The sequence below is a fragment of the Hyperoodon ampullatus genome (assembly GCF_949752795.1).
Source record: "Hyperoodon ampullatus genome assembly, chromosome: 2".
Lineage (NCBI taxonomy): Eukaryota > Metazoa > Chordata > Mammalia > Artiodactyla > Ziphiidae > Hyperoodon > Hyperoodon ampullatus.
Genome location: NC_136915.1, coordinates 56,513,569 through 56,540,041, shown reverse-complemented (window position 1 = coordinate 56,540,041; position 26,473 = coordinate 56,513,569). Strand labels below are relative to the sequence as shown.

General features: G+C 39.4%; 1 protein-coding gene across 3 annotated transcripts in view; it reads right to left on the bottom strand.

Annotated features, from left to right (window-relative positions):
• Nucleotides 1-25,883, bottom strand: part of RAVER2 (ribonucleoprotein, PTB binding 2) — a gene marked incomplete at both ends in the record, with an annotated part of 107,779 nt that extends 81,896 nt beyond the window's left edge. For all 3 annotated transcript variants that reach the window (XM_079698572.1, XM_079698573.1, XM_079698574.1), the window contains 2 exons: nt 5,338-5,404; nt 25,635-25,883. In XM_079698572.1, coding sequence (XP_079554698.1) covers nt 5,338-5,404; nt 25,635-25,883 — 316 coding nt within the window. The remainder of the gene's footprint in view (nt 1-5,337; nt 5,405-25,634) is intronic.
• Nucleotides 25,884-26,473: the final 590 nt, after the last annotated feature.

Genomic DNA, 26,473 nt, shown 5'->3' with positions numbered 1-26,473 from the left:
TCTCCAGCATTTATTGTTTCTAGATTTTTTGATGATGGCCATTCTGACTGGTGTGAGATGATATCTCATTGTAGTTTTGATTTGCATTTCTCTAATAATTAATGATGTTGAGCATTCTTTCATGTGTTTGTTGGCAGTCTGTATATCTTCTGTGGAGAAATGTCTATTTAGGTCTTCTGCCCATTTTTGGATTGGGTTGCTGGTTTTTTTGTTATTGAGCTGCTTATAAATTTTGGAGATTAATCCTTTGTCAGTTGCTTCATTTGCAAATATTTTCTCCCATTCTGAGGGTTGTCTTTTGGTCTTGTTTATGGTTTCCTTTGCTGTGCAAAAGCTTTGAAGTTTCATTAGGTCCCATTTGTTTATTTTTGTCTTTATTTCCATTTCTCTAGGAGGTGGGTCAAAAAGAATCTTGCCGTGATTTATGTCATAGTGTTCTGCCTATGTTTTCCTCTCAGAGTTTGACAGTTTCTGGCCTTACATTTAGGTCTTTAATCCATTTTGAGCTTATTTTTGTGTGTGGTGTTAGGGAATGATCTAATCTCATACTTTTACATGTCCCTGTCCAGTTTTCCCAGCACCACTTATTGAAGAGGCTGTCCTTTCTCCACTGTACATTCCTGCCTCCTTTATCAAAGATAAGGTGACCATATGTGCATGGGTTTATCTCTGGGCTTTCTATCCTGTTCCATTGATCTATCTTTCTGTTTGTGTGCCAGTACCATACTGTCTTGATTACTGTAGCTTTGTAGTATAGTCTGAAGTCAGGGAGCCTGATTCCTCCAGCTCCATTTTTCATTCTCAAGATTGCTTTGGCTATTCGGGGTCTTTTGTTTTTCCATACAAATTGTGAAATTTTTTGTTCTAGTTCTGTGAAAAATTTTTTGTTCTAGTTCAGTGGTAGTTTGATAGGGATTGCATTGAATCTGTAGATTGCTTTGGGTAGAGTCATTTTCACAATGTTGAGTCTTCCAATCCAAGAACATGGTATATCTCTCCATCTATTTGTATCATCTTTAATTTCTTTCATCAGTATCTTATAATTTTCTGTATACAGGTCTTTTGTCTCCTTAGGTAGGTTTATTCCTAGATATTTTATTCTTTTTGTTGCAATGGTAAATGGGAGTGTTTTCTTGATTTCACTTTCAGATTTTTCATCATTAGTGTACAGGAACGCCAGGGATTTCTGTGCATTAATTTTGTATCCTGCTACTTTACCAAATTCATTGATTAGCTCTAGTAGTTTTCTGGTAGCATCTTTAGGATTCTCTATGTATAGTATCATGTCATCTGCAAACAGTGACAGCTTTACTTCTTCTTTTCCGATTTGGATTCCTTTTATTTCCTTTTCTTCTCTGATGGCTAAAACTTCCAAAACTATGTTGAATAAGAGTGGTGAGAGTGGGCAACCTTGTCTTGTTCCTGATCTTAGTGGAAATGGTTTCAGTTTTTCAACACTGAGGACGATGTTGGTTGTGGGTTTGTCATATATGGCCTTTATTATGTTGAGGAAAGTTCCCTCTATGCCTACTTTCTGCAGGGTTTTTAGCATAAATGGGTGTTGAATTTTGTCGAAAGCTTTCTCTGTGTCTATTGAGATGATCATATGGTTTTTCTCCTTCAATTTGTTAATATGGTGTATCACGTTGATTGATTTGCATATATTGAAGAATCCTTGCATTCCTGGAATAAACCCCACTTGATCATGGTGTATGATCCTTTTAATGTGCTGTTGGATTCTGTTTGCTAGTATTTTGTTGAGGATTTTTGCATCTATGTTCATCAGTGATATTGGCCTGTAGTTTTCTTTCTTTGTGACATCTCTGTCTGGTTTTGGTATCAGGGTGATGGTGGCCTCATAGAATGAGTTTGGGAGTGTTCCTCTCTCTGCTATATTTTGGAAGAGTTTGAGAAGTATAGGTGTTAGCTCTTCTCTAAATGTCTGGTAGAATTCGCCTGTGAAGCCATCTGGTCGTGGGCTTTTGGAGCATTTAGTCCATTTACATTTAAAGTAATTATTGATAGGTATGTACTTATTGCCATTTTGTTAATTGTTTGGGGATTGTTTTTGTAGTAACTTTTTTGTTCCTTTCTTCTTTTGTTCTCTTCCCTTGTGATTTGATGACTATCTTTAGTGTTATGTTTAGGTTTCTTTCTCTTTCTTTTGTGTATATCTACTACAGAATTTCGGTTTGTGGTTACCATGCGGTTTTAATGTATAAATCTCTATATTATTATTTTAATTTGCTGTTTTCTTAGTTTCAAATGCATTTTAAAAACCCTGCATTTTACTCCCCTCCCCCCCATTTACTGTTATTGACATCACATTTTACATCTTTTGGTTTTGTGTGTCCCTTAACTACACATTTCAGATATAAATGATTTTACTACTTTTGTCTTTTAACCTTCCTATTAGTTTTGTATGTGGTTGATTTACTATCTTTACTGTATATTTGCCTTTACCAATGAGCTTTCTCCTTTTGCAATTTTCATATTTTTAGTTGTGCCTTTTCTTTTTTGCTTTATTAAAGAAGTCCCTTTAACATTTCTTGTAAAACTGATTCAGTGGTGCTGAGCTCTTTCAGCTTTTTGTGTGTAAAACTATCGATCTCTCCATCAAATCTGAATGAAAGCCTTACTGAGTATTCTTGGTTGTAGGTTTTTCACTACTTTAAATATATCATGCCACTCCCTTCTTGCCTTCAGAGTTTCTGCTGAAAAGTCAGCTGAAAGCCTTATGGGGGTTCCCTTCTATGTAACTTGTTGTTTTTCCCTTGCTTTTTATATTCTCTTTAACTTTTGCCATTTTAATTACAAAGTGTCTTGGTGTAGTCTTCTTTGAGTTGATCCTGTTTGGGACTGTGTGCTTCCTGTACCTGGATGTTTGTTTCCTTCCCCAGGTTAGGGAAGGTTTTCAGCTATTGTGTCTTCAAATATGTTCTTTGCCTCTTTCTCTCTTCTCCTTCTGGGACCCCTAAAATGTTAATGTTAGTATGTGTGATGTTGTCTCTGAGGTCTTTTAAACTGTTCTCATTTCTTTTTATTCTTTTTTCTGTTAAGCTTCAGTACTTTCCCCTATTCTGTCTTCCAGCTCACTGATTCATTCCTCTGTATCATTTAATCTATTTTTGATTCCTTCTCATGTATTTTTCATTTCAGTTATTGTATTCTTCATCTCTGTTTGGTTCTTCTTTATATTTTCTAACTTTGTTAAAAACATACAGTTTTTCTCTTTTAAGAGTTGTTAACTCTTTGTTAACTTCTCACTCTATTTATCCTTTCTTCTCCTGAGTTCTTTGATCATCTTTACAATCACTACCTTGACTATTTCTCAGGTAGATTGCCTACCTCCACTTCACTTCTTCTGGAATTTTATCTGTTCCTTCGTTTGGAACATGCTCTTTGGTCACCTCACTTTGCCTAATTTGCTGTTTCTTTTTCTATATATCCGGTAGATTGGTTACATTTCCTGGCCTTGAAGAAGTGGCCTTTTGTAGGAGACGTCCTATGCATGCCAGCAGTGCACGCCTTTCTGGTCACCAGAGCTATATGCTCTAGGGATGCCCCCTATGTGGGCTGCATGGGTCCTTCTGTTGTGGTGAGCTGGCTACTGTGGGAAGTCTGGGAGGCGTGGCTACCTGGTCCATTTGGTTGTCAGGCCCTGCCTTGTGAGGAGGTTGCTGATGGTTGGTTAGTGGGACCATGTCACAAGCTGAGGAGCTGGATCTCTCATGGGCAGAGATGAGTTCTGGGAGGGGGTGGTCACAGAACCAGGGTTCCTGATCTAGTTTTGGTCTGCTGGTAGATGGGGCTGCTTCCTGACATGGTTCTCTGAGGGTTATGGGGTGTCCCAAAGCTGGTGGTGTCCCACTGGCTAGATTCTGGGGCAACTGGCTAAGGAGTACAAGGCATCTTGGAGCTGATGTTGGCCTACTGGTGGGCAGGGCTGGGGCCCAGGGTGTCCCAGGGCTAGTACCAGCTCACTAGTAGGCAAAGCTAGGCCCCAGGTCTTCCAACTGCAGGGCCCTGTGGGGGGGGGTCCCAAAGCTGGTGTCAGCCCACTAGTGGGTGGTGCTGGATCCTGGGTGCTGAGGGGTCCAAGGTGTCCCAGACCTGGTGTTGGCCTGCTAGTGGGCAGGACCAGGGCCTGAGGGCGCCTGGAGCTGGTATTGTCTTGCTGTTGTGTTGGTTAGATTCTGCCAGGGCAGGCTGCAGCGCTGTGGTGGTCCCGAGGCTGGTGTCTGCCCACTGGTGGAAAGGGTTGGGGTCCCGGGGATCCCAGGGCTAGTACCTGCCCACCAGGAGGTAAAGCTGGGTTCTGGGGCTTGGCTGGCTAACTGGTAGGCAGAGTTGTGTCCTGGGGTCTCTGGCTGCAGGGTCCAGGGTCCCAGAGCAGGTGTCCGACTGTTGGTGGGTGGGGCTGGGTCCCAGGATCTCCAACTACAGGGCCCTGGGTGTCCTTGAGCTGGTTTTAGCCCACTGGTATACAGGGCCGGTTCCTGACACAGTTGGCTGCAGAGTCCTAGGTGTCCTAAAGCTTGTGAGATTTCCTGGTAGGTGGGGCTGGTTTCTGGGGAAGCTGGCTGAGGGGCCCAAGATGCCTCAGTGTTGGTGCCGGCCTGCTGGTGAGTGGGCTGGGTCCTGCCATGGCAGGCTGCGGGGCTGTGGTGGTCTTGGGGCTTGGGTCTGCCCACTGGTGTATATGGCTGGAGCCCAGGATGTCCTGGGGCTGATGCCTGCCCACTGGTGTGTGAGGCTGGTTGAGAGGCTAGAGCCAGGTTGCTGGTGGGCAGGGCCAGAGCCCAGGGGGGTCTTGGGGCTGGTACCTGCCCACTGGTGTCTGGAGCTGGGTCCTGTGGTCTCCGGATGCAGGGCCCTGGGGGTCCCAGGGCTACTGCCTATGCACTGGTATGTGGAACTGGGTCCTGGCCCCTCTGGTTGCTATGGGCTCAAGGGGGTCTTAAGGCAGCCTGGCCGCTGGTGAGTGGGGCTGTGTCCCCACCCTGTTAGTTGCTTGGCCTGATGCATCCCAGCACTGACCCAGCAGGGCCAGGTCAGGCACTAATAACCTAGAGGGAGGATTCCAAACGGTGCTTACCAGCACCAGCATCCATGTGGTAGAATGAGCTCCCCAAAATGGCTGCCACCAATATTATATTAATTTATGTGATTAAAATTTAGAATAATATTACCTTCAGAAAATAAATTAAGTAACATGTATATAATTTAATGCTTAAGAATTTCAGAGATTAGCTTAAGAATAAAAAGACACTTAGCTTTTTTGCTCTATAACGACAACCTGCAGAATTAAAATTAGAATTAGAACAGAAATCTTACCTGTTCGCTTATTTCTGTCCACATAACAATACTTTAACTCATAGTCTTGTAATAAATCATGAACTTCCTGAAAGAGACAAAACATGAAGTCAATAAACACACGAATACAGTTAGTGGATGATCCAGCTGTAGCAGCTGACCACAATTACCATCACCATCCCCCATGTAAAAAAATCTTCCATGGATCTCCATCACATTTAAATTAAAGGCATTCAGGCCCACCAGATATGGCACCAACCTACCTCTGCAAATACATCTCCCAATATATCCCTACACATGCCCATATTCCTGCTCAGATGGACACTCATTCTCTCGTGAGTATACCATGCACAATCCTCATTCTGAATTACTCTGATACCTTGATCTAGCATGGGGCAAACATACCACTACAGCTCCCAAACTTCATCTAGAATCACATGCTTCCTTTGAAATCCCAGCTCAAATGTCCTTCCATGAAGATTTTTCCAATTCTTTTCCACAGAACATCACCTCTCCCACCTCTATGCTAACAATGGTCATACTTTATTTATGCCTCTCTTACACAAATAATATTAAATGTTTCTACTTGTGTCCTACATACTGAGTTTTTAACAAGTTTTACACCTGCAGATGGTAATACCAGCATGTAGGAGAAATAAATATAAATTAAAACCTAATTTAGAGATCCCTGGGTATGAAAACAAGTAATAACCACCAAGGTATGGTATGTAGTCCAATTTATTTCCCCTTGGCTCCCCAACATGTTTAAACTGGCTTTCTTATTTGTTCAGTTTCTATTACTAATCCAGTCTGAACTTTTAAATTGTGATATCATAACTTCCATCCACCTGGGAAAATACAGTATATTTCCTCTGTATTTCTCCAATCCTTTCTGTTAAACTGACAACACTTGAGTACAAGAACTATATTTTATTTATTTGTGTATTATATATATTGCTTTGAGTATACTAGGCACTCACATAAACATTAAAGTGAATATAATTTATTTTGTCATTGACTTGATATTAAGCCTTGAAAATTTTACTCATAATATACAACTGATGTAGTTATTATTTTTTAAAGGAACTGAACTATCACATAAGTAGACATTTGGACCCCAGATTAGAGAATGGTACAGCCAACCTGTTCTATATTACAAATGAATACACTAAACAGACCTAAGTGCTAGGATGTTAAGTTTGCAAACTAAACTAATTAATTCAGTAATATAATAATAATTCTTATTACTGATATTTTTATAGTTAACATTCATTTAGTTTTTACTAGGTACCAGAACACTGAACTTACTCCTTTCATTAAAAAATCAGGAAACCAGAGCACAGCAAATTCAAGTAACTTGCCAAAGCTTACACTCAGTAATTTGCTGAGTATAGATTCACCAATTGTCTTGGCTCCAGGGACAACACTCTTAACCTCTATGCTATACTGTCTTATTTCTTCCAAGATTAACTGAAATAGTATGCTACCACAGTTAGTTATAAAACCAACACCACAATGTCCAAATAAGTGATCATATGGAAATGGAAAATAAATAAGAGAACAGTTACAAGTTGAGAAACACTTTCTCTTTCAATCCAACGTAAGGGAGTGGGGGAGACTGATATAATAGGCAAAGTATAAAAATAATGCTGGGTGAAAAAAAGACAATCATCTTTGATATAAGAAAGATAAGAAAGGTAAAGGTGATAATTTAGTATTCTTTATCAGTAAGTCAATATTAGAAATGTTTTAAAATATATATACTTAACAATTGTGTAAAATATTGTTTGATGAATTACACAGTAATATGATCAACATACAGATTAGTTTATATATTACTGCTATGGTAATTTTTTGTCTTGTAAGCTTCAATATTTTCTTGAACTTAAACAACAGTATATTGCTCGTTAAGTAAACATAACTCTCTCAGCAGCATAACATATATATTTTGCCAATCAGCTAATTTAATATTATACTTTATATAGAAGGTGACACAGTTTTGTTTGAAAGGATCCAGTGTGTGCTTTTAGTTGCACACACTTTAATCTCTCATTTCACTAGTTAACAGCTGTCAAATGCCAGATAAAGAAAACATGATACAGCTCTTCACTTGATCAAGTCTCCGTAAACAATTGACATGTTATATTACTCATTTAGCTAACAGAACCACCTAAGTTTTCAAAGATGCATTTTGCAAGTTGGAAATTTTATTTTTAAAACACCCATATTTCTAATCATAGCTTTCCTATGTATCAGACGTGGAATACAGATTTTGCCAACTGGGAAACTTTACAAAGCTTCCTGCAAAGAAAAAAACAATTATTTTTCTCCATGCCCTGGTTGCCTTGACCCAGGCAAAAGTGGGTCACCCCTCAACTTGAGCCTCGGCAAGTTGGCCAAATTAAAAACTTAAAACCTGAAAGAGAGTCCTAACAACCATTTGCCAAAATTCTACTGTGCTCCACACCACACAAAACCAAAAGGACTAAAATTATGTCTCCCTGTTCTAATCTAGTTTTATGACACTTCTATTAACTTACAAGCTAACTTTAAGGAACGAAGTTGCACCTTTGATGCAAATACTTTGTCCTCTGACTAGCAATATCAGTTACACATTTCTTACAGTAAGATGAGCTCATCGAAATTGGTAATTGTTAGATAGCTTTAGTAACCTATTTCCAGACCCAATTCACCATCACCCCCTGGAATTAAATGAAAAGTTTTCCACATATGAAATGTTTTCTGGGGAGAGGTTTAATAGTTTTCAACTCAAAGCAGTCTGTTAATAACCCCCCAAAAGTCAAACAACCATTGTTCTAGCTGGTGTGAACTTCGTCCTGAATGAAACCCAGCCTTAGTTTTAAACTTGAGTCACATTGTCTTCTAAGCCCTTTGCAGACTTATGTTCTAAAAAGGGCTTTCATAGATTAAAGCACTTTGCTTTTAAATTCCACTTTTTTGGAATGAAAAAAATATTTTTATTTATGTTCTTTTAGAATTTTAAGTGATTTGATAGTACAAAAGGATTATATGTAACATATATTATGAGGCATAATAATGAAATAAGCACCCAGGAGCTCAACACCAAACTTAAAGACTAGGACATTGGGCTTCCCTGGTGGCGCAGCGGTTGAGAGTCTGCCTGCCGATGCAGGGGACGCGGGTTCGTGCCCCGGTCTGGGAGGGTCCCGCATGCCGCGGAGCAACTGGGCCCGTGAGCCAAAATTACTGAGCCTGCGCGTCTGGAGCCTGTGCTCCGCAACAGGACAGGCCGCGATAGTGAGAGGCCCGCGCACCGCGATGAAGAGTGGCCCCCGCTCTCCACAACTAGAGAAAGCCCTCGCACAGAAACGAAGACCCAACACAGCCAAAAATAAATAAATAGATAAAGCAAACTGTCAACAAGTAAAAATAAACACTATAAAAAAAAAAAAGAAAACTAGATTCATATTAAAAAAAAAAAAAAAAGACTAGGACATTGGCAACAGTGTTCCATCCAACTATGCCTTCCTGCACTAGCCCATCCCCCATAGCTGGAGTCCTCAGGCAGGTTTGTATCCCCAAATAATACGTTGTTTTGGTTTGTTTCTGAGCTTTATAAAAATGGTATTATGCTATTTTTAATCTTCTTTGCCTTGCTTTTTATACTCAGTATTATGTTTCTAAAATTCACTCATGATCCACATGGCTACTGTTCATTTATTCACTATGGTTTAACATTCCATTCTGTGATTTTGGTATGGTTTACATATCTATTTTTCTATCAATGAATATTTGATTTGTTTCCAGGTTGTTGCTATTTTGCTACTGTTTGCTATTAAACTACTGTCACCTTCTTGTAAATTTTACATATCTCCTGGTGTTCCTGTGCAAAAGTTTCTGAAAGTGGGAAATTCCTGGGCTATACACATGCAAATGATTGTCTTTACAAGAAAGTGCCAGCTTCTTTATCAGAAAGATTGTTACAGTTTACATTCCCATCGATGGTATATGAGAGTCCTTACAATGCTTGGTCTCATCAGACACTTAAATTTTGTCAATTTAGTGGATATAAAATCATACCTCCTTGTGCTCTTGATTTGCATTCCCTTGATTAATAAGGCAGGGCATTGTGATGGCTAGTTTTGTGTGTGAACTTGGCTACAGAATCCAGTTATTAAATAATCTACGTGTTGCTGCAAAGGTATTTTATAGATATGGTTAATATCTACAATCAGTTTACTCTAAGTGAAGGAGATCACCTTGGATAATGCAGGTGGGCCCCATCTAATCAGCTGAAGAGCTTAAGAGAAAAACTGAGGTATTCTGGAGAAGAAACCCTGCCTCAAGACTGTAGCATCAACACCTGCCTGAGTTTCTAGTCTGCTGGTATACCTCACAGATTTTAGACTAGCCAGCCCTCACAATCAATCAATTTATCTATGTATGTATATAATATAAATACATATTAATATAAATTTTATATATAATGTTTCTCAGAAGAACTCTGATACAGGTATTTTTCATACTTGTTTATCATTTGTTTATTTCCTCTTCTGATAAACATTTACTTATCTTTATTGCCCATTTTTTTATTGTGTTTATATTTTCTTTTTTTGACATGTAGAAATTTTTTTTAATATTTTGGATACTAATTCCTTGTTGGGAAGCATATTATATATATATTCCCCTAGTAAGTGGTCTGTCATTTTATTTGTGGGTACTTTTGGTAGAGAGAAGTTTTTCATTTAATGAAGCCAAATGTATCAGCTTTTTCCTTTAGAATTTGTTTTTTGCACCTTAAGAAATCTTTTCCTACCCAAGGTCATACGATAGTTTGTCTTCCAAAAGTTTTTAAATTTTTTCTTTCACTTATCAGTTTTTAGTCAGCTGGAGTTAGCCATATTATTCTAGTCATAATTTCCAGTACAATCTTGAATAGAAGTGATTCTGGTATTGCTCTTAATCTCAAAGGGAAATTTTTCAGTATTTCACCATTGAACATGATTGCTTTTGGTTTCTCTAGATAATCTTTAAGTTTGAGGAATTTGTATTCTATTCCTGTTTGCTATGAGTTTTTATTATGAATCTGTGTTAAATGTTATCAAATGCTTTTTCTGCATCTACTGAGATCACTTAAGTCCCATCTTTATGCCAGTGATCTCCAAATTTTTATCTCCACCTCAAATTTCTCTCCCGGGCTCCACACCTATACAAGCTATTGCTTGCTCAGAACTGCATTTGAATGTTACACACCAGATAATACTGTTTGGGGCCCAACACAAGGCCCATCATATGATACATTTCGTGGTACTGGCTGAGTAAATGCGGTGTCAATTTTAACTTGGCTAAATTTTTAACAGCTTTCAATACAGCTGTTTTGCTGGAAAGTTCTTTTGAATACCTACTCTTTGCCAGGGGAACATTTTGACTTGGCTTAAAAAAAAATTAGTAAACTTTCAGCTTTTTTATTAGCAGTATAATAATTTATTGAATGTTTACTTTATCTCAGGCCCTTTATTGAAATAACCTTGTTTAACCCTAACAAACCCATGATATGGATTTAAAGTTGGATGTTATTATCGATTTTAAAGCCGAGGATGTTGAGGCCTAGAAAAGGGACTTGTATAGACAGTATGTAACGAATCTGGGATTCAAACCCAGGTTGACAGACCTTAGAGCAAACACAATGAATACTATATCTTAAGTATCATCAATACAAAAATAAAACCTATGAACTATTCATTTCCATCGCATTCCTAATGCTTACTGCATCACTGACCTCCTAACCTTAGGACAGAGATCAGGGTAAGAACAAAGTTTGCGAGATAAAAACAAAAACAACATAATTTTACTTTTTGACAGCTAGAAATCTGAAAGCATCACTCCCTTGTTTAAATATTTCAATGGGTCCTCATTTCCTTTAAAATAAAATCCAAACTTCCTTAAATGTCTTACAATCATCTGGTCCTACTTAATGTGCTAGCCTTATATTGTTGAATCACTACCCCTCTCAAACTCTAAGCCTAAGCCACAATGCCCTAACTCTTAGCCATGCTTTTTCTTTTTTTTAGGACTTGCTATATCTTGTTACTACCACTATGAATATTCCTCACGTCTCCCTTTCTCTCCCTTCCCCTGGTTAATTTCTCTCTCCCTGGTTTTCAGCTTAAATGAGTTTCTCTAAGAAGCCTTTCTGAATCTCTCAGGTGTGGAGTAGGTCTCTTTCTTTTCTGCTCCCATAGCATTTTTTACTTTTTCCATCGCAACACTTATAGCACCTATCATTCGTATTTTAACTGCTTATATACCTGTATCTTCATTAGATTATAGGCTTATTAATAGCAAATAGCACGTATCTGGCCTTGTTCGTTAAAAAGTCTCCAACATTTGGCAAAAAGCAGACCTTGAATATTTGTTAAGTGCATGAATATTTGTTTCTACATATTACCTTTATCAACTCCAATACAGTATTTTTTCTAAGATTATTTTACAATCTGAACATAAACCAATATGTTTAAAGTGCTCAAAAAGAAAAAACAATTACTCTTTACACTAACCTAATACATAACTCACTTCTTCTTTAAAAGAAAATATTTACATACCTCAAATTAATGAATATTATATATCTAGCAGTAAGAGGTTCTCCTTAAGCAGTTCTTGCTTATAGATATCCCCAGGAGATAGATTTACATAACCATGTCTCCCAAAGAATAATCCTACAGAAATCACAATCTCCTTTTCTCTGACACAAATGTTTTTTCTTTCCAATATCACCCGGATGTAATACTGTATTCGTTTTCCATTGCTGTGCAACAAATTATCACGAATTAAATTGCTTAAAAAAATCCCCATTTATTATCTCTCAGTTCTGCAGGTCAAAAGTTCCGGCAGGCTCAAATGCATTCTCTGCTTAGGGTCTCTCAAGGCCCAAAATCAAGGGCTTAGGCAGGCTGGGCTCTTATCTGGAGGCTCTAAGAAAGAATGCACTTCCACTCATTAAGGCAGTTAGCAGAATTCAGTTTCTTGCAATTGTAGAACTGAAGTCCCCATTTTCTCGCTGGCTGTCAGCTGGGGACCACACTCAGCATCTAGAGACTGCTCTAAAATCCTTGTATGTGGCCCCTCTGCATCTTCAGACCCAGCAACAGGGCATCAAACCCTTCTTGTGCTTCAGATCGTCTGCCTTCTCCCTCTGCTACCAGCTGGAGAAAACGCTCTGCTTTTAAAGGGCTAGTATGATGAGATATGGCTCACCGGGATAATCTCCCTTTTGATACCCCTAAGTCAACTGAGTAGTAACCTTAATTATATCTGCAAACATCCCCTTTTGTCATGTAATGTAACAATCACACATGTGATACCGTGTCACATGCACAGTTCCATGGATTAGAAATCTTGGGGGGCCATTTCTAAATTCTGCCTGCCACGACACCACTAATAATAGATATCACTTACTGTACCCTTACACATATTTTACACAAAATATCTTATTTCATACCACAGGTTTCAGAGCTCAAGCAAGGTGAGGAGGACATCTGCCCAGAAGGAAAACCCAGCACAGAGAGTCAGAACTCAGGCAAGGTGAGGAAGCCTTCTGGCCAGTGGAACAGCCCAGTACAGAAGGATGGAGCTTATATTGGATGAGGTGGGTGTCTGCATGCGGGAGGGCACAGTCATCTGCAGTGGTGATGGGAGATTGCTTACTTAAAGGAGGATTGTTCAGATAAGTAAATATATTAAGAACAATGAACACCAGGTTTCTCACTGTCAGAAAAAAAAAAAAAGTAACAAACACGGAACGGGAGAAAACTAGAAAGAACTCTACGGAGTTAGACTGCAATTTGATATATCAGTGTGAACTCATTCCTTTCAATAGACACACAGATATAGGTGTAAATATATGTGTGTACACACATACATACACTCATATATTCTCTAGCTCTGCCTACTAAGAGGAACTGGCAGCAGTGATATCTCAATGGCAATGAGTACATCTAGTTCCCAGATCTTGGCTTCTTAATAGTATTTTCCCCTAAAAGAAACTAGGCTTTATAAAAGTCATCTAGGGCTGCCATAACAAAATATCATAGACAACAGAAACTTAATTTTCTCACAGTTCTGGAAGTTAGAATTCCAAGATCAAGGTTCTAGTTGATTTGGTTTCTGCTGAGATCTCTCTTCCTGGCTTGTAGATGGCCACCTTCACCCTATGCCCTCACATGGCCTTTCCTTGGTGCTTGCACACATTGGGGTTGGGCTGGGGGTGAGGCACACAGCAGAAAGAGAGCTCTCTGGTGTCTTTTCTTCAATGACAATAATCCTATCAGATTAGGGCCCCACCCTGATGACTTCCTTTAAATGTAATTACTTCCATAGAGACCCCAGCCACACTGGGGGTTAGGGCTTCAACATATGAATTTGGGGGAAAACAAGCATTCAGTCTCTCATGAAATGGATGATTCAAGAGCTAAAGCACAGAAAGTAAAATATAAGCTGCAACAGCGTATTGTGTCAAAAGCAAAGGAAGTGCTCAGTGAATGACGGGGACATGTCCAAAGTACATAGGACCAGTAGACAAAATATAGAAGCAACCTAAGTGTCCATCAAAAGATGAATGGATAAAAAAGATGTGGTGTGTGTATATATATACAATGGAATATTAGCCATAAAAAAATAATGAAATTTTGCCACTTGCAACAACATGGTTGGACCTGAAGGGTATTATGCTGAGTGAAATAAGTCAGAGAAAGACAAATACTGTATATTATCACTTACATGTGGAATCTAAAAAATACAACAAAATATGAATATAACAAAACAGAAACAGACTCACTGATATAGAGAACAAACTAGAGATTACCAGTGGGGAGAGGGACACGGGAAAGGGCACAATAGGGGTAGGGATGAAGAGGTAAAAAGTACTATGGAAAAAATATATAACACAGGGAATATAGCCAATATTTTATAATAACTTTAAATGGAGTATAATCTATAAAAATATTGAATCACTATGTTGTACCCTTGAAACTAACATAACATTGTAAATCAACTGTACTTTAATTAAAAAAAAAAAAGAAGGACCTTTCCCTTAAGTGTGTGCTAGAATTAGTGACTTGTTTCTAAAGAACAGTGAATGGGAAAAATAGTATCTTTACAGAGGAGTGATGTGGCAGACATCATCTTAAGGAAACGATCAAGGTTAACATCACCAGTGAAAGTCATATTGATGTCATGTACCCCATGAAATGACATGATCAGAAGTGGACTTTACCTCTGTGGAATTCTTCCCAAAATTCCATAACCCTAATCTCCCATGAGAAAAACATCATACAAACCCGAGGGGTGTTCTAAAAAGTTTCTGACCAAACTATCAAGATCATGAAAAACAAGAAAAGACTGAGAAACTGGTGCAGAATGGAAATTAAGATGAGATGTGGTAACTAAATGCAATGTGGTACCCTGGACTGGATCCTGAAACAGGAAAAGGACATAAGTGAAAAAAAAACAAATCAAATCCAAAGTCTACAGTTCAGTTAATAATAATGTACCAATGTAATCTCTTAGTCTTGACTAGTGTACCTTGGTTACAAGATTTAATATTAGGGGAAACTGGGTAAAGAATATATAGGAACTCTATATACTCTCTTTGTAACTTCTTTTGTAAATCTAAAATTATTCCAAAACAAAAAGTTTATTTAAAAAGAGGACATAGGAGCCAGCTTAAAGAAGCTCCCACTGTCCAAACGTAAAACAATTAAAGCATCAAGGTAAGTAATGATAGTAATGGAGTATAAACCGTTGAACAACATAGGAAACCAAGAGTTTACTTTTGATATAAAATAATAAATCAATAAATTGAACACTAGAAAGGGAATACAGGCATACCTCAGAGACATTGTGGGTTTGGTTCCAGGCCACTGCAATAAAGTGAATATCAAAATAAAGTGAGTCACACAAATTTTTTGGTTTCCCAGTGCATATGAAAGTTATGCTTATACTATACTGTAGTATATTAAGTGTGCAGTAGCATTATGTCTAAAAAAAGTACATAACAATTAAAAAATACTTTATTGCTAAAAAATTGCTATCCATCATCTGAGCTGTCAGCACATCATACTCTTCTTGCAATAGTAACAAAGATCACTGATCACAGATCACCATAACAAATACAATAATAATGAACAAGTTGGAAATATTGTGAGAATTACCAAAATGTGACACAGAGACATGAAGTGAGCAAATGCTGTTGGAAAAATGGTGCTGACAGACTTGTTTGATGCAGGGCTGCCACAAACTTTGAATTTGTAAAAAATGCAGTATCTGTGACAAGCAAATAAAGAAAAGCACACTAAAATAAGGTATGCCTGTAGAATATTTATACAGTCTTAATTAAAGTATCTCCTCTCAAAAATCCTTATAAATTACAAAGGGAAAAACTTTGCTTATAGAAGCCTGGCAGATACCACTTTAATAAAAGTCAATCAGAGGGATCAAAGTTAACTTCATCAGCAACGGGACAAATCTAAAACGTGCATCACCCTGTGATATTCCTGCCAAGGTTACGTAACTTGAGTCTAATTATGCAGAACTAATCTAATTATATAGAATGTCCAAACTGAAGGACACTCTATAAAGTAACTGGCCTGTAATCTTCAGAAGGGTCAAGGCTGGAAAAGACAAGTTATTCCAGACTGAAGACTAAAAAGACACAACAACTAAGTGCAATATATGATTCTGAACTGGATCCTTTCACTATAAAAGATATTAATGGGAAAACTGGCAAAACTTAAACGCGATCTGTAGATTTGATGGTAGTACTTTGAGTTTGATGGTAGTGATGTGTTTATGCTGGAGAAAGTCCATATTTGTAGAAAATACACAGTAAAGTACTCAGGTTGATAGAGAGTAGGTCAGTGCTCACTCTCAAACAGTTTAGGGAAAAAAAGTTCTTTGTACAGTACTTACGACCTTTCTGTAAGTTTGTGATTATTTCAAAATTTAAAATTTCCCAGATTCACATGTTCTTGTTTATTGCCATTACTTCTACTCTAGATCAGGATCCAAAAAGCTAACAAGGTATAAACTCAGAGGGAAGGAGACTAATCTGAAGTCAAAAGCCAGCAGCTGAACTTGAGGGTAACAGAAGATCCAAAGTTCAGGACATAAAGGCAAGCTGGGAACTAGAAGCAGATAATCACTGTAGTGGGTTAAGGAAAGATATAAAAACGGATTAGCTGGGGCAAATCGGATAGGGTGGGGCAGGCTGGAGCTGGGTGAAAGGGGATGGCAGGAAAAGAGGCAAAGAATATGGTGCAAATACAGGCTCAAACAAATGCAATGAATTCTAATGCTATCTTGGCATTCAGGTGGTAACAAAAGTTTAATAGAAACCTTCAAACTCACAAAGAAAATGTACAAGCATAAGGATGAAGGAAATATAAAGATAATGAGAGTAAATAAGCACAAAATTAAGCGTCAAATGCCTAGAAAACAAGTTGAGAGACTCACGATAAGTTAGAGACTCAGATTCAAACAAAAAAGGGAAACTTTTCATAGCAATAAATACTTATTGTGGGGCTTTCCTGGTGGCGCAGCAGTTGGGAATCCGCCTGCCAATGCAGGGGACACGGGTTTGAGCCCTGGTCCAGGAGGATCCCACATGCCGCGGAGCAACTAGACCCGTGCGCCACAACTACTGAGCCTGCGCTCTAGAGCTCGTGAGCCTCAACTACTGAAGCCCGCGCGCCTAGAGCCCGAGCTCTGCAACAAGAGAAGCCACTGCAATGGGAAGCCCACGCACTACAACGAAGAGTAGCGCCCGCTCGCCGCAACTAGAGAAAGCCTGCACGCATCAGCGAAGACCCAACTCAGCCAAAAATAAATAAATAAATAAATTTATAAATACTTATTGTGAATAGTCTTGATATGTTTTGAAGTGACATTCTTTATATCAACCTTTGTAACAACACACATTAAGTGAGAAATATTACACTGTAATATCTTGGACTCTAAGAAAAAGAATTCTGTACATCCACTCTGTGTCAGGCACAATAGGTAAAGTGTTAGTAATCCTGGGTGACCAGAGAACAATGAGCTTTTACATCAAACGTAAAGTGACACAGGTGACTTTCTCAGAAAGAAAATTAAGAAGTCTGATTTATCTTCTTGCCCAGAGAGAGGATCATCCCACATATGCATAAATGTGGCCCACAGAAGTTTCTGCTGAAAACTCTTCTCAAGAAGCAGCTTTGGACCTGTTCAAATGGTCCATACTCAGGTGAAGTCCCAAACACATAATCAAAATTACACTGGCGTGGAAAGGTGCTTCTCAGTTTAGGTCTAAAATCTCCCAGAGTGAGATCAGGGGTAAATTACAAGAGATCCACAACCCCTTGAAATTTACATGCAAATTTCTGTGTGCCTATGAACATTAGAACTTTTCTGGAGAGAGGGTTTATAGCTTTCAACTTACTCACATGCAATAAACAGCTGACTGATAGAATAATTATATGTGAATGGAGTTCACTGCCTAAAAAGCTAACACAGTCTTACAATGCAAAATTTGTTCATCTTACAGACTAATCCTGAAAGCCTGCCATCTGTCAGACACATTAACAGAAGTACAGCATTTTAGAACAAATAGGTGGGTCATCTCCTTCTGTTTTAAACTTCCCTTGGAACAATGTGTCAGGTTCTAGGTTAAACACTGGTGACACAAAGGTAAATATTACATAATCCCTGTCCTTTGAAACACAATATAGAGTGTATGCAGGGGAATTACAATCATAATACAGTGTGGGATAAGAATATAAACTTCGGAATAAAAAAGACATTAGCTTTTCTCCACTCTACTACTACTAAGCTGAATGACTTTGGGCAAATTGCTTGACATTAATTTTGCATCTGTGTTTCCCTATCAGTAAAACGAGAAAAAAATCTGATCTCACAGCCTTGAAAAAAGGATTAAATATAATGTAAATGAAGCTCAGTGCCTGGCAACAGTAGGCATCTAATAAACAAAGGTTATTATTGTTATTATAGAAATCCAGAGAAAAGAGAATTTGCTCTGGCTGAGGGATTACAAGGAGATCTCAACTAGACTACCATACTTGATTTGGGGCGCCACATTTTAAGAGAGGCAATGACAAAATGATAGTGGTGTGCGTTCAGAGAAAAATAAACAAGATGGTGAGGAAACTCAGACTCATGTCCTAAATGTAGTGGTTTGAAGGAAGTGAAGTTATAAGTTAAAAAAGAGAATACCATAATTTCTCTATGCTACTAGAGGGGAGAAGTTGGATCAAGAAATCAAAATTTCAGGGAAATAAATTTTACATATTTAATATAAATAAGACATTTATAACAAAAGCTGTCTGAAGATGGAGTAGGATACCTTACAAAACAGTGATTTCTTTGAAACTAAAGGTGTTAAAAATGTGCTAGAAACCATGTGTTTAGGACTCTGTAAATTGTGTTCATGTCTTAAGCAAAAGGGTTGGATAAAATGTCTTCTACCATCCTTTTCAATAATAAAATTTCATGTTTTTTTAATTAAAATTCTGTATTATTAAAAAAAATCTGTATTATTTAGGATAGTACTCGTTGGTAATAAGACCCAACTTGAAATAAATGAAAAATAAAGGGACGTTAGGGTCTTGCATAACTAAGAAATGCAAAGGTAGGTCAAGCTTCGGATATAGTTTGATCAGGGCTCTAGCTCAGCCTCTATTCTTCTTTCTTTCTTTCTTTCTTCCTTCCTTCCTTTCTTCCTTCCTTTCTTTTCAGGTCAATCCTCCTTTGGATGTCTGCTCTGTCCTCAGAATGTCAGCTACAACCTGAGCAATGTGTCTCTGCATTCATATCCCGTGGGAAGAAAGAATTACCTTAACAACCAAAGTCCTAAGCTTCTTTATTATACTAGGCTGAAATAATCACTATGGCCGAGGGACTACCATGTGCTGACTGGCTTACACCCAGGTTATTGCCCATCCTTTAACCAATTCCAATGGCAAAAGAGAAGAATTCTGTTTGTTGGTTTATGTCACTTCTCCAGATAGGGACAGAAAGCAAATCCACTCAAACCATGCAGTCCCTAAATAATGGAGGGTAGGTCCTCAAAGGAAAATCTGGGTGCTACTAGGAAAGACAAGAGGAAGAACACAGACTGAGTAGGCAACAGCATCAGGGTCTCAGCAAGAAACAGATGGCACACTCAAAGACTAAGTAATTGGAGAGAATTTTTTAAAGACACTATCTACAAAAGTTTACAGAAAGCCCATGGTTAGCAACAGTCAGTCCCCTACAAACCCTAGGCCTAATAAGGCAAGGGGAATGATTACAACAACCCAGAGAGCTTAGTTGCATGGAGGGTTCCATTGGAAAGAAACTGTGACCTTTGAAAGAGGAAACAGCCAAGCCACAGTAACCTCATAGAGATGGAGCTGGGTGAATAAATGCCCCAATCTCTCTCTCCTCTGCCCTTTGATCTCCCACCAGTGGCTCTGGCCAAATGCAATCAGAAACCAGAGAATAAGAGAGCCCTGTTAGTGCTTTTCACAGTACAGTCAGCCTCCGAGGACACAAAGCAGGTAAGAAGGGTGGAGAAAGGTCTGGAGGAAAAAATGGAAGATATTCAGTATAGCAACCAAAGACAATCCTCTGCAGATATCATGAGCCAAAAAGCTAACACAGACAAGTGTTCTAGGTGGTCTGATGTCCTCACTTCTCACTCAGTACCCCTCAGGGCACACTATCACCTTAGACTGAGGCGACTGCCTCTTAGGCAAACAAAGTAAAAACAGAGCCAGGGTTCCTAATAAGCAATTATAGATATTTAAATTTATAGATGACTTTGTTTTCTTTATTTATGTCTTAACATTCTTTCATCAGCCTGTTTCTGCTGGGCTAAGCAGAGCTAAGCATAAGGCTTTTTGTCCACAGATGAGAGATGAGCCCTGGAGACCCTAAGGGTCACTGGCTATAAGGTAGGGAGATGTCTTTGGACTGTTTAACACTCAGCATTGTGATGTAAACCACAAAATACTCCTCTTCTCAAATGTGTTTTCAGAGCAAGAACAAGCATTGCTGAAACACTTTTTAAAGAATTTCTGCCAAGACTAGAAATTCACTGAGCCAGTGGTGTCCCAGAAATGTAGAAATATATTCCTTTAGCAGCTTTCAGTGTTCTTGTTACACTGGGAATAGGATAATAAAATACACAGAAAAGACATAGAACCCGTAAGTCAATTCTGATTAACTACACTAAAAAAGAAAACATAATAGATAACTTTTAAGTAGTACAAACTACTACACTAAGAAAAGTAACTTTTGGAAGTAAGCAAAATGACATTCTCAATATGAAAAAGAATGATTTCATAATGCAAAAACATCCCAGTACTGTCAGTTTAAAAAGAGGCAATAATTACTGAATATACTGTTAGAGAAAACAAATCATGTATATTTTTAAATCCCACAGTTAAAGAACACAAAGCATGTGAGAAAATTCTATTGGTTTTTGAATAACATAAAAGAAAAATGGGAATAAATAGATTTCAAAAAGAAAATCAACCAGAGTTTCCTACATTTGGTGGTTTGTTATTCTAAAAAGTGCTATGCTTTCAAATGGGCCTCTATGAATTAACCATCAAGCTTCTCAACTAACTACCCTAATAGAGTACTTTGAAATGAAAGTTAATAATACCCAAAGTGAGACAATAGAATGTTTCTTCTATTTAGCCCTAAGCACTTCACATTTTCTTCTAATTACACAATAAAATCTCTTTCAGATTTTAAAATAAATACAACAAAAACAAAATACAGGTACATGCATACGATATGTAAGAAAACAACTGAGTGAACTCAAACAATATAGTAAATAAATGTCACTATTTCTCCAATTTGAAACCCCAGTAGCAATGCTACTGAAACAGAATCAGGTTAACCATAAAATATAAACAATTTACAGAAATACAATTAAAAACCACATAGTAGGGCATTACCTTAACTAATCAAAATTCTAAAGTCAGAGTTGCAAAAGACTATTCACACATATAGACACACACATATACACAATGGCTACAATGAATAAGAACCAGTGTTCACAGCATTGTTATTATTCACTACAAATAATTCCAATAATTATAAATATTATTCATGATAAATTAATCACTATAATAACATTCCAGAACACTAACAAAGACATAAATACCAAATCACAGTGGCACAAAGTACTCAGGGATGGAGGTAGCTTTAAAAAATTAGAGTAGAATCCAATGTAGAACCAATAAAATATGAGACTAGAAATGTAGGCAGGGGCCAAGTCACAAAAAGCCTAGAGTCTTAGAATTCTATCCTAGTATGTCATGCTTCTCAAGTGAGGTCTGAGTACTCCATGGTAATACAGGAGTATGGAAAATCATAGGATAATTGTGGTGCATCTTCCATAAGCGTCAAGTTTATGTAAAAAATTTGGAGGGAAGTTAAATGAGCTTGTCACTGTTTTTATACTAAATCCAATTTTCCTAGAACATAATGTGAATTTTTCAGACAGAACATGAAGCTTCAAAGCAATTTCACTCTTGCCGTAGGCTAATTCAGGTTCACTATTCCTTACAATTTGAGGAGAAGAGACAAATGAGGGAGAATTTGAGGGAAAGTTTGAGAAGCAGTGCTGGGAATGTGGAGCCAAAGATTTTTGTTGTTGTTGTTTTCTCTTGTTTTGAACAGGGGAGTGATATCAGATTTGTGCTTTGGGAAGCTGTCTCAGGGAAACAGTAAGCAGGATGGGCTAAAAAATAAGAGCACAATAATGAGGGTAAGTGACAAGCAGAAAGGTTGTAACTGTGCAAGAGATGAAAAGGATATGAACCAACGTTGAAGCTATGAGAACACAGAGGGCTGGGGAATTCCGGAAAGCATACAATGATCACCAGACAGCGCCTGACAGACGGCACAGTAACTTCTTTTGAGAACTTATTAGTATAAAGGCGTTCATTTTTTTAGAGTTAGTATTTCTACTACTGTAAGGTATTTGACATTTGTACCTTTAAAAGCTCCCACTTAAACATAATACCTTCAGAGTCCAAAAAAAACCAATAATACCTTCATGAGAGAGTGGCATGGACATATATACACCACCAGATGTAAAATACATAGCCAGTGGGAAGCAGCCGCATAGCACAGGGAGATCAGCTCGGTGCTTTGTGACCACCTAGAGGGGTGGGATAGGGAGGGTGGGAGGGAGGGAGACGCAAGAGGGAAGAGATATGGGGACACATGTATATGTATAGCTGATTCACTTTGTTATACAGCAGAAACTAACACACCATTGTAAAGCAATTATACTCCAATAAAGATGTTAAAATAAAATAATACCTTTAGTGTGCCTTCTAATCATAGGAAGTGTAAAGTTGTGGGATGCTATTTGGTATATGCTGTTATACGAAAAATTAAACAAAATATGAGTAAGACTTATGAAAACTATGTTTAATAAAGAAAATACCCATGTTTTAAAAATGTTAAGAAAAAATTATTGGGTTCCTACTGATCAATCATCAACATAGCTTTTCTAGAAACATAACTATACAGTTTGAGAACCAGCGTTAGGAATGACTTTGATCCTTAATGTGATATTCCAGAATAAATGAACACAGACTCTTCTAGAAAAGAACAAGAATTTGGGTATTTAAAATATCTGATTACTTAGAAACTGAACAAAAAGTAGTAACTTTTTTTTTTTTACCACGTTAGTCATTTCATAAGGAGGAAATAGGAGTTTATCCAGCTGATACTGGCTAAAAGATACAAAATAAGATTAAACTTAATTCTTCACTAGTAAGTTGACAGTAAAATGCAGCCACTAGGTAAAAACAGAATTATAATTGTTAAGGTAAATAAAAGATAAAACAAACAAAAAATCCTAGCAGAATATATTCAAGAAAATATTACAACTTGAGAAGTAGATCAAGTAAATATTAATTTTATTAGACTAATAAAAATAGCAACTCAGTTTAAATAATCTGAAGAAAAGAGTGTCTTTTAATTGCTTTTAGAAATTAGTATACTTCGGTCTATTCTACTTATTCGTGTAACACAGACCATTGATATTTATAATATGATTGTGATCAGAAAACTTAGGAAAGGTGCAAGCACTGAAGACAATAGAAAAAAGAAAAACACTACTCAAACAAATGTTATCTGTAATCAAACACTGATCTGTTTAAATTTTAAAACTACATTATCAGAAATATTTAAAATAATATTTTGTTATGGAAATCATCATAGAAAAAAACAAAGGCTAGGACAAGTCTGGAAACTAGTCTCTAGGTCCTAACAACTTTTATTTATTTATTTTTTGCTTATAGATGAAACTCTTCAGCTCTCAAAAAGCATGGCATAAAAACTTAAGATACTTTACTTGGCAGTAAAAGACTCATCTAGACATACAGACCTTAAACCAACTTTGATAGTTTATGCTTGCTACCTTACAGAAAAATCCTAAAATTTAGGTGAAACATAAATTCATAACAGAGAAAGAATATCTCAAAAATACAAATCAGTGTAATTCTCATAAAACCTCTCTCCATCACTAACAACAGGTAATTAACTGTTCCTTTTATTAGACTCTTTAATATATTTTTTCAAGTCTCTTGAGAAGGGAGATGAGAAAGATACCAACACCAAAGGAAGAATAGACAGAACTATCTAAAATTTTTGGTCCAAATATTTTGAAAATTAATGCAAAGAAATGTGATAACAAAAATAGCTGACATTCTACAAAGGAAATTAACACTTCTCCACCTCTCTTCCAGATGATCTACACACATAGTTGCTATTTCTTCAATTTTTTTTTTAATTCCATCTGCCTTTTCCAAGCCTCCCTCTTTCTGTGCTCACTTGCTGTTCTATACTTGCGTGGGCACGGGAAAGTTGCTTCTATGAAATCAGTCCATTGCAGGTGTCCTTAGAGCATTACAAAACATCACCTGCCTGAGGGGAAGTGGACAACCATGGAAAGAGTTGAAAGAGGGATAAGATGTACAAACACTGACAGAGACTTTCTTACATTGTTTTTGAAACAAAATGGCCCTTCATGTATATGGGTTATAAGGTTACATGCTCACATTTATTGTGAGTGGCTATGTAAGGTCTAATTACATAGTAATGAGGCATTGGTCTCAATATTTAACGGATCTAATGGAAGAACCGCTGCAGTTATCAACAGGCAGCTCCCTTGCAATTTCATGCATCCCACTACAGGAGGAACTACACGAAGTGCTCCAAATCTGCAACCACCAGGACAGACTCCCCATCCCCACAAAATATAGAAATTCCAATTAAATGTGAAAGATACGTGAACATCTAGACAAGAAACCCTTAACAGTCAAAGAAATTCGATTTTTTTTTTGGTAAAAAAAAATACATACGCACAGGAAAAGAAAGACAATACTCCACGTTAACAATGATTATCTTTAAGTATCAAAAATACAGGTGATTTCTATTCCTCCCTTTGCGCTTCTCTGTGTTTTCTAGCTTTCCTACAATGAGCACGTAACTTTGGTAATCGAGGAGGAAAAAAAAAAAGTCAAATAGATGCAGAGCTTAAAGCAACAGTTAATCTGGATCAAAGACACAGAGTAGCCTATCTTTAAGCCTCCTCGGAGTCACTAAGGAACAAATCCTCCAGTACTCGGCAGGGAGAAGACGGCTGCAAGGCTCCCCAAACCGGAGCGATAACCTCTCTATTCCAGGGTCTTAGCAAACTGAGGGGACAGAGTTGTTTCATACAAACTTGGTCAAGTGCTCCTGCAACAGCAAAACTCACTCTCAGCTCTCCCGTGACCCCGCCCCCCAGGGCACACCCAAGTCGCGAGGACCCCGTTGGGACCCTGCGCCAGTCTCAGGGTGCTCCCGAAGACTTGTCCCCCACCCCCAAGCTGTGCTCCGCAGCCCACCTCCGCTCTCCTTCACTTACTTCCCCGACCCCTTCCCCCAGTACACCACCCTGTGCCATCAGGGGAAGGAAGGCACCAGCCGGACTTAGAGACAACGCTCCAGAATCCCGTGACCTTGGACAAGCCCATTGGCCTCTCCGAGCCTCAGTTTCCTAATGTGCGTCCTTCGCGGGGTGACCGCGGACTCACAAACCCCGGAGCCTCTGCAAAAGCCAAGGACCGTTCTCGTAACTCTGCACGACCCCCTCCTCCCCCGGACCGCTCCCAGGCGCCGGGCACCAGCCTGGACACCGGGGTGGGGGGTGGGGGGGCGGAGGGAGCTTCTCTCTAAAGCTCCTGCCCCGTAGCCCCCGGGACGCGTCGCCTCGCAGCCCGTCCCCACACCTGGCAGTTGCTGTCCTGGGGCAGGTTTTTCACCAGGATTTTCCTGCGGTTGCTCAGCTCCCGGCGCATCCGCTGCAGCCGCGCGGCGACCTCCTCCGGGTGCAGAGCGGCGGGCGCCGGGCCCCGGGCGTCGTTGCACGCCTCGGCGGAGGCGTCCGGCCCGCGCGGCCCCGACCCCGGCTCGGGCCCCGCCGCGCCGCCCAGGCCCGCGCCCCCCTCGCCGCCGGCTCCCGACGCCGCCGCCGCCATCTTCCCGGGCGCCCCGCGGCTGCGGGCTCCTCGGAGGCTCGAGGGGAAGGGAGAGAGAGAGCCGGAGGAGGCCCGAGCGGGGGCGAGGCGGGCCGAGGCCGCGGAGCGGGCTGTGGGAGGAGGAGGGAGGCGGCGCCGCAGCCAGCAGCCAGCGGGCGGGAAGAGGAAACCTGAGCGCCGAGGAGGAGCTCAGAACCACCTCGCGGGAACCTCCCCCTCGGGCCCTCGGGCCCCGCGCACCGGCGCACCCGCCCCGCCCCCTGGGGTCTCGGCGCCGCCACCCGGACACCTGTGCCGGCGCGGGCGGGAGGGCGAGCTCCTCTCCCTGCAAGGCCCTAGCGAAAGCCCAGGTTTGGGCTCTGGGGATGCGGCCCTTTGGCACCGGCTTCCCCGGAGGCACTCGGGCCCCAGGCGTCGGTCCCCGCGCGGCCTCCCCACGTGACACCGCAGCTGTCCCCGAGCTCCCCTCGAAACTCCCGCGCTGGGGCGGCTCCGGGGCTGCAGACGCGAATTCAGCCTCCCCAAACCCGGGGAGGCCCCTGCCCGCTCCGGACGGTGACCCTTCTTCTCTGCTCAAGATGTGCTCGTCT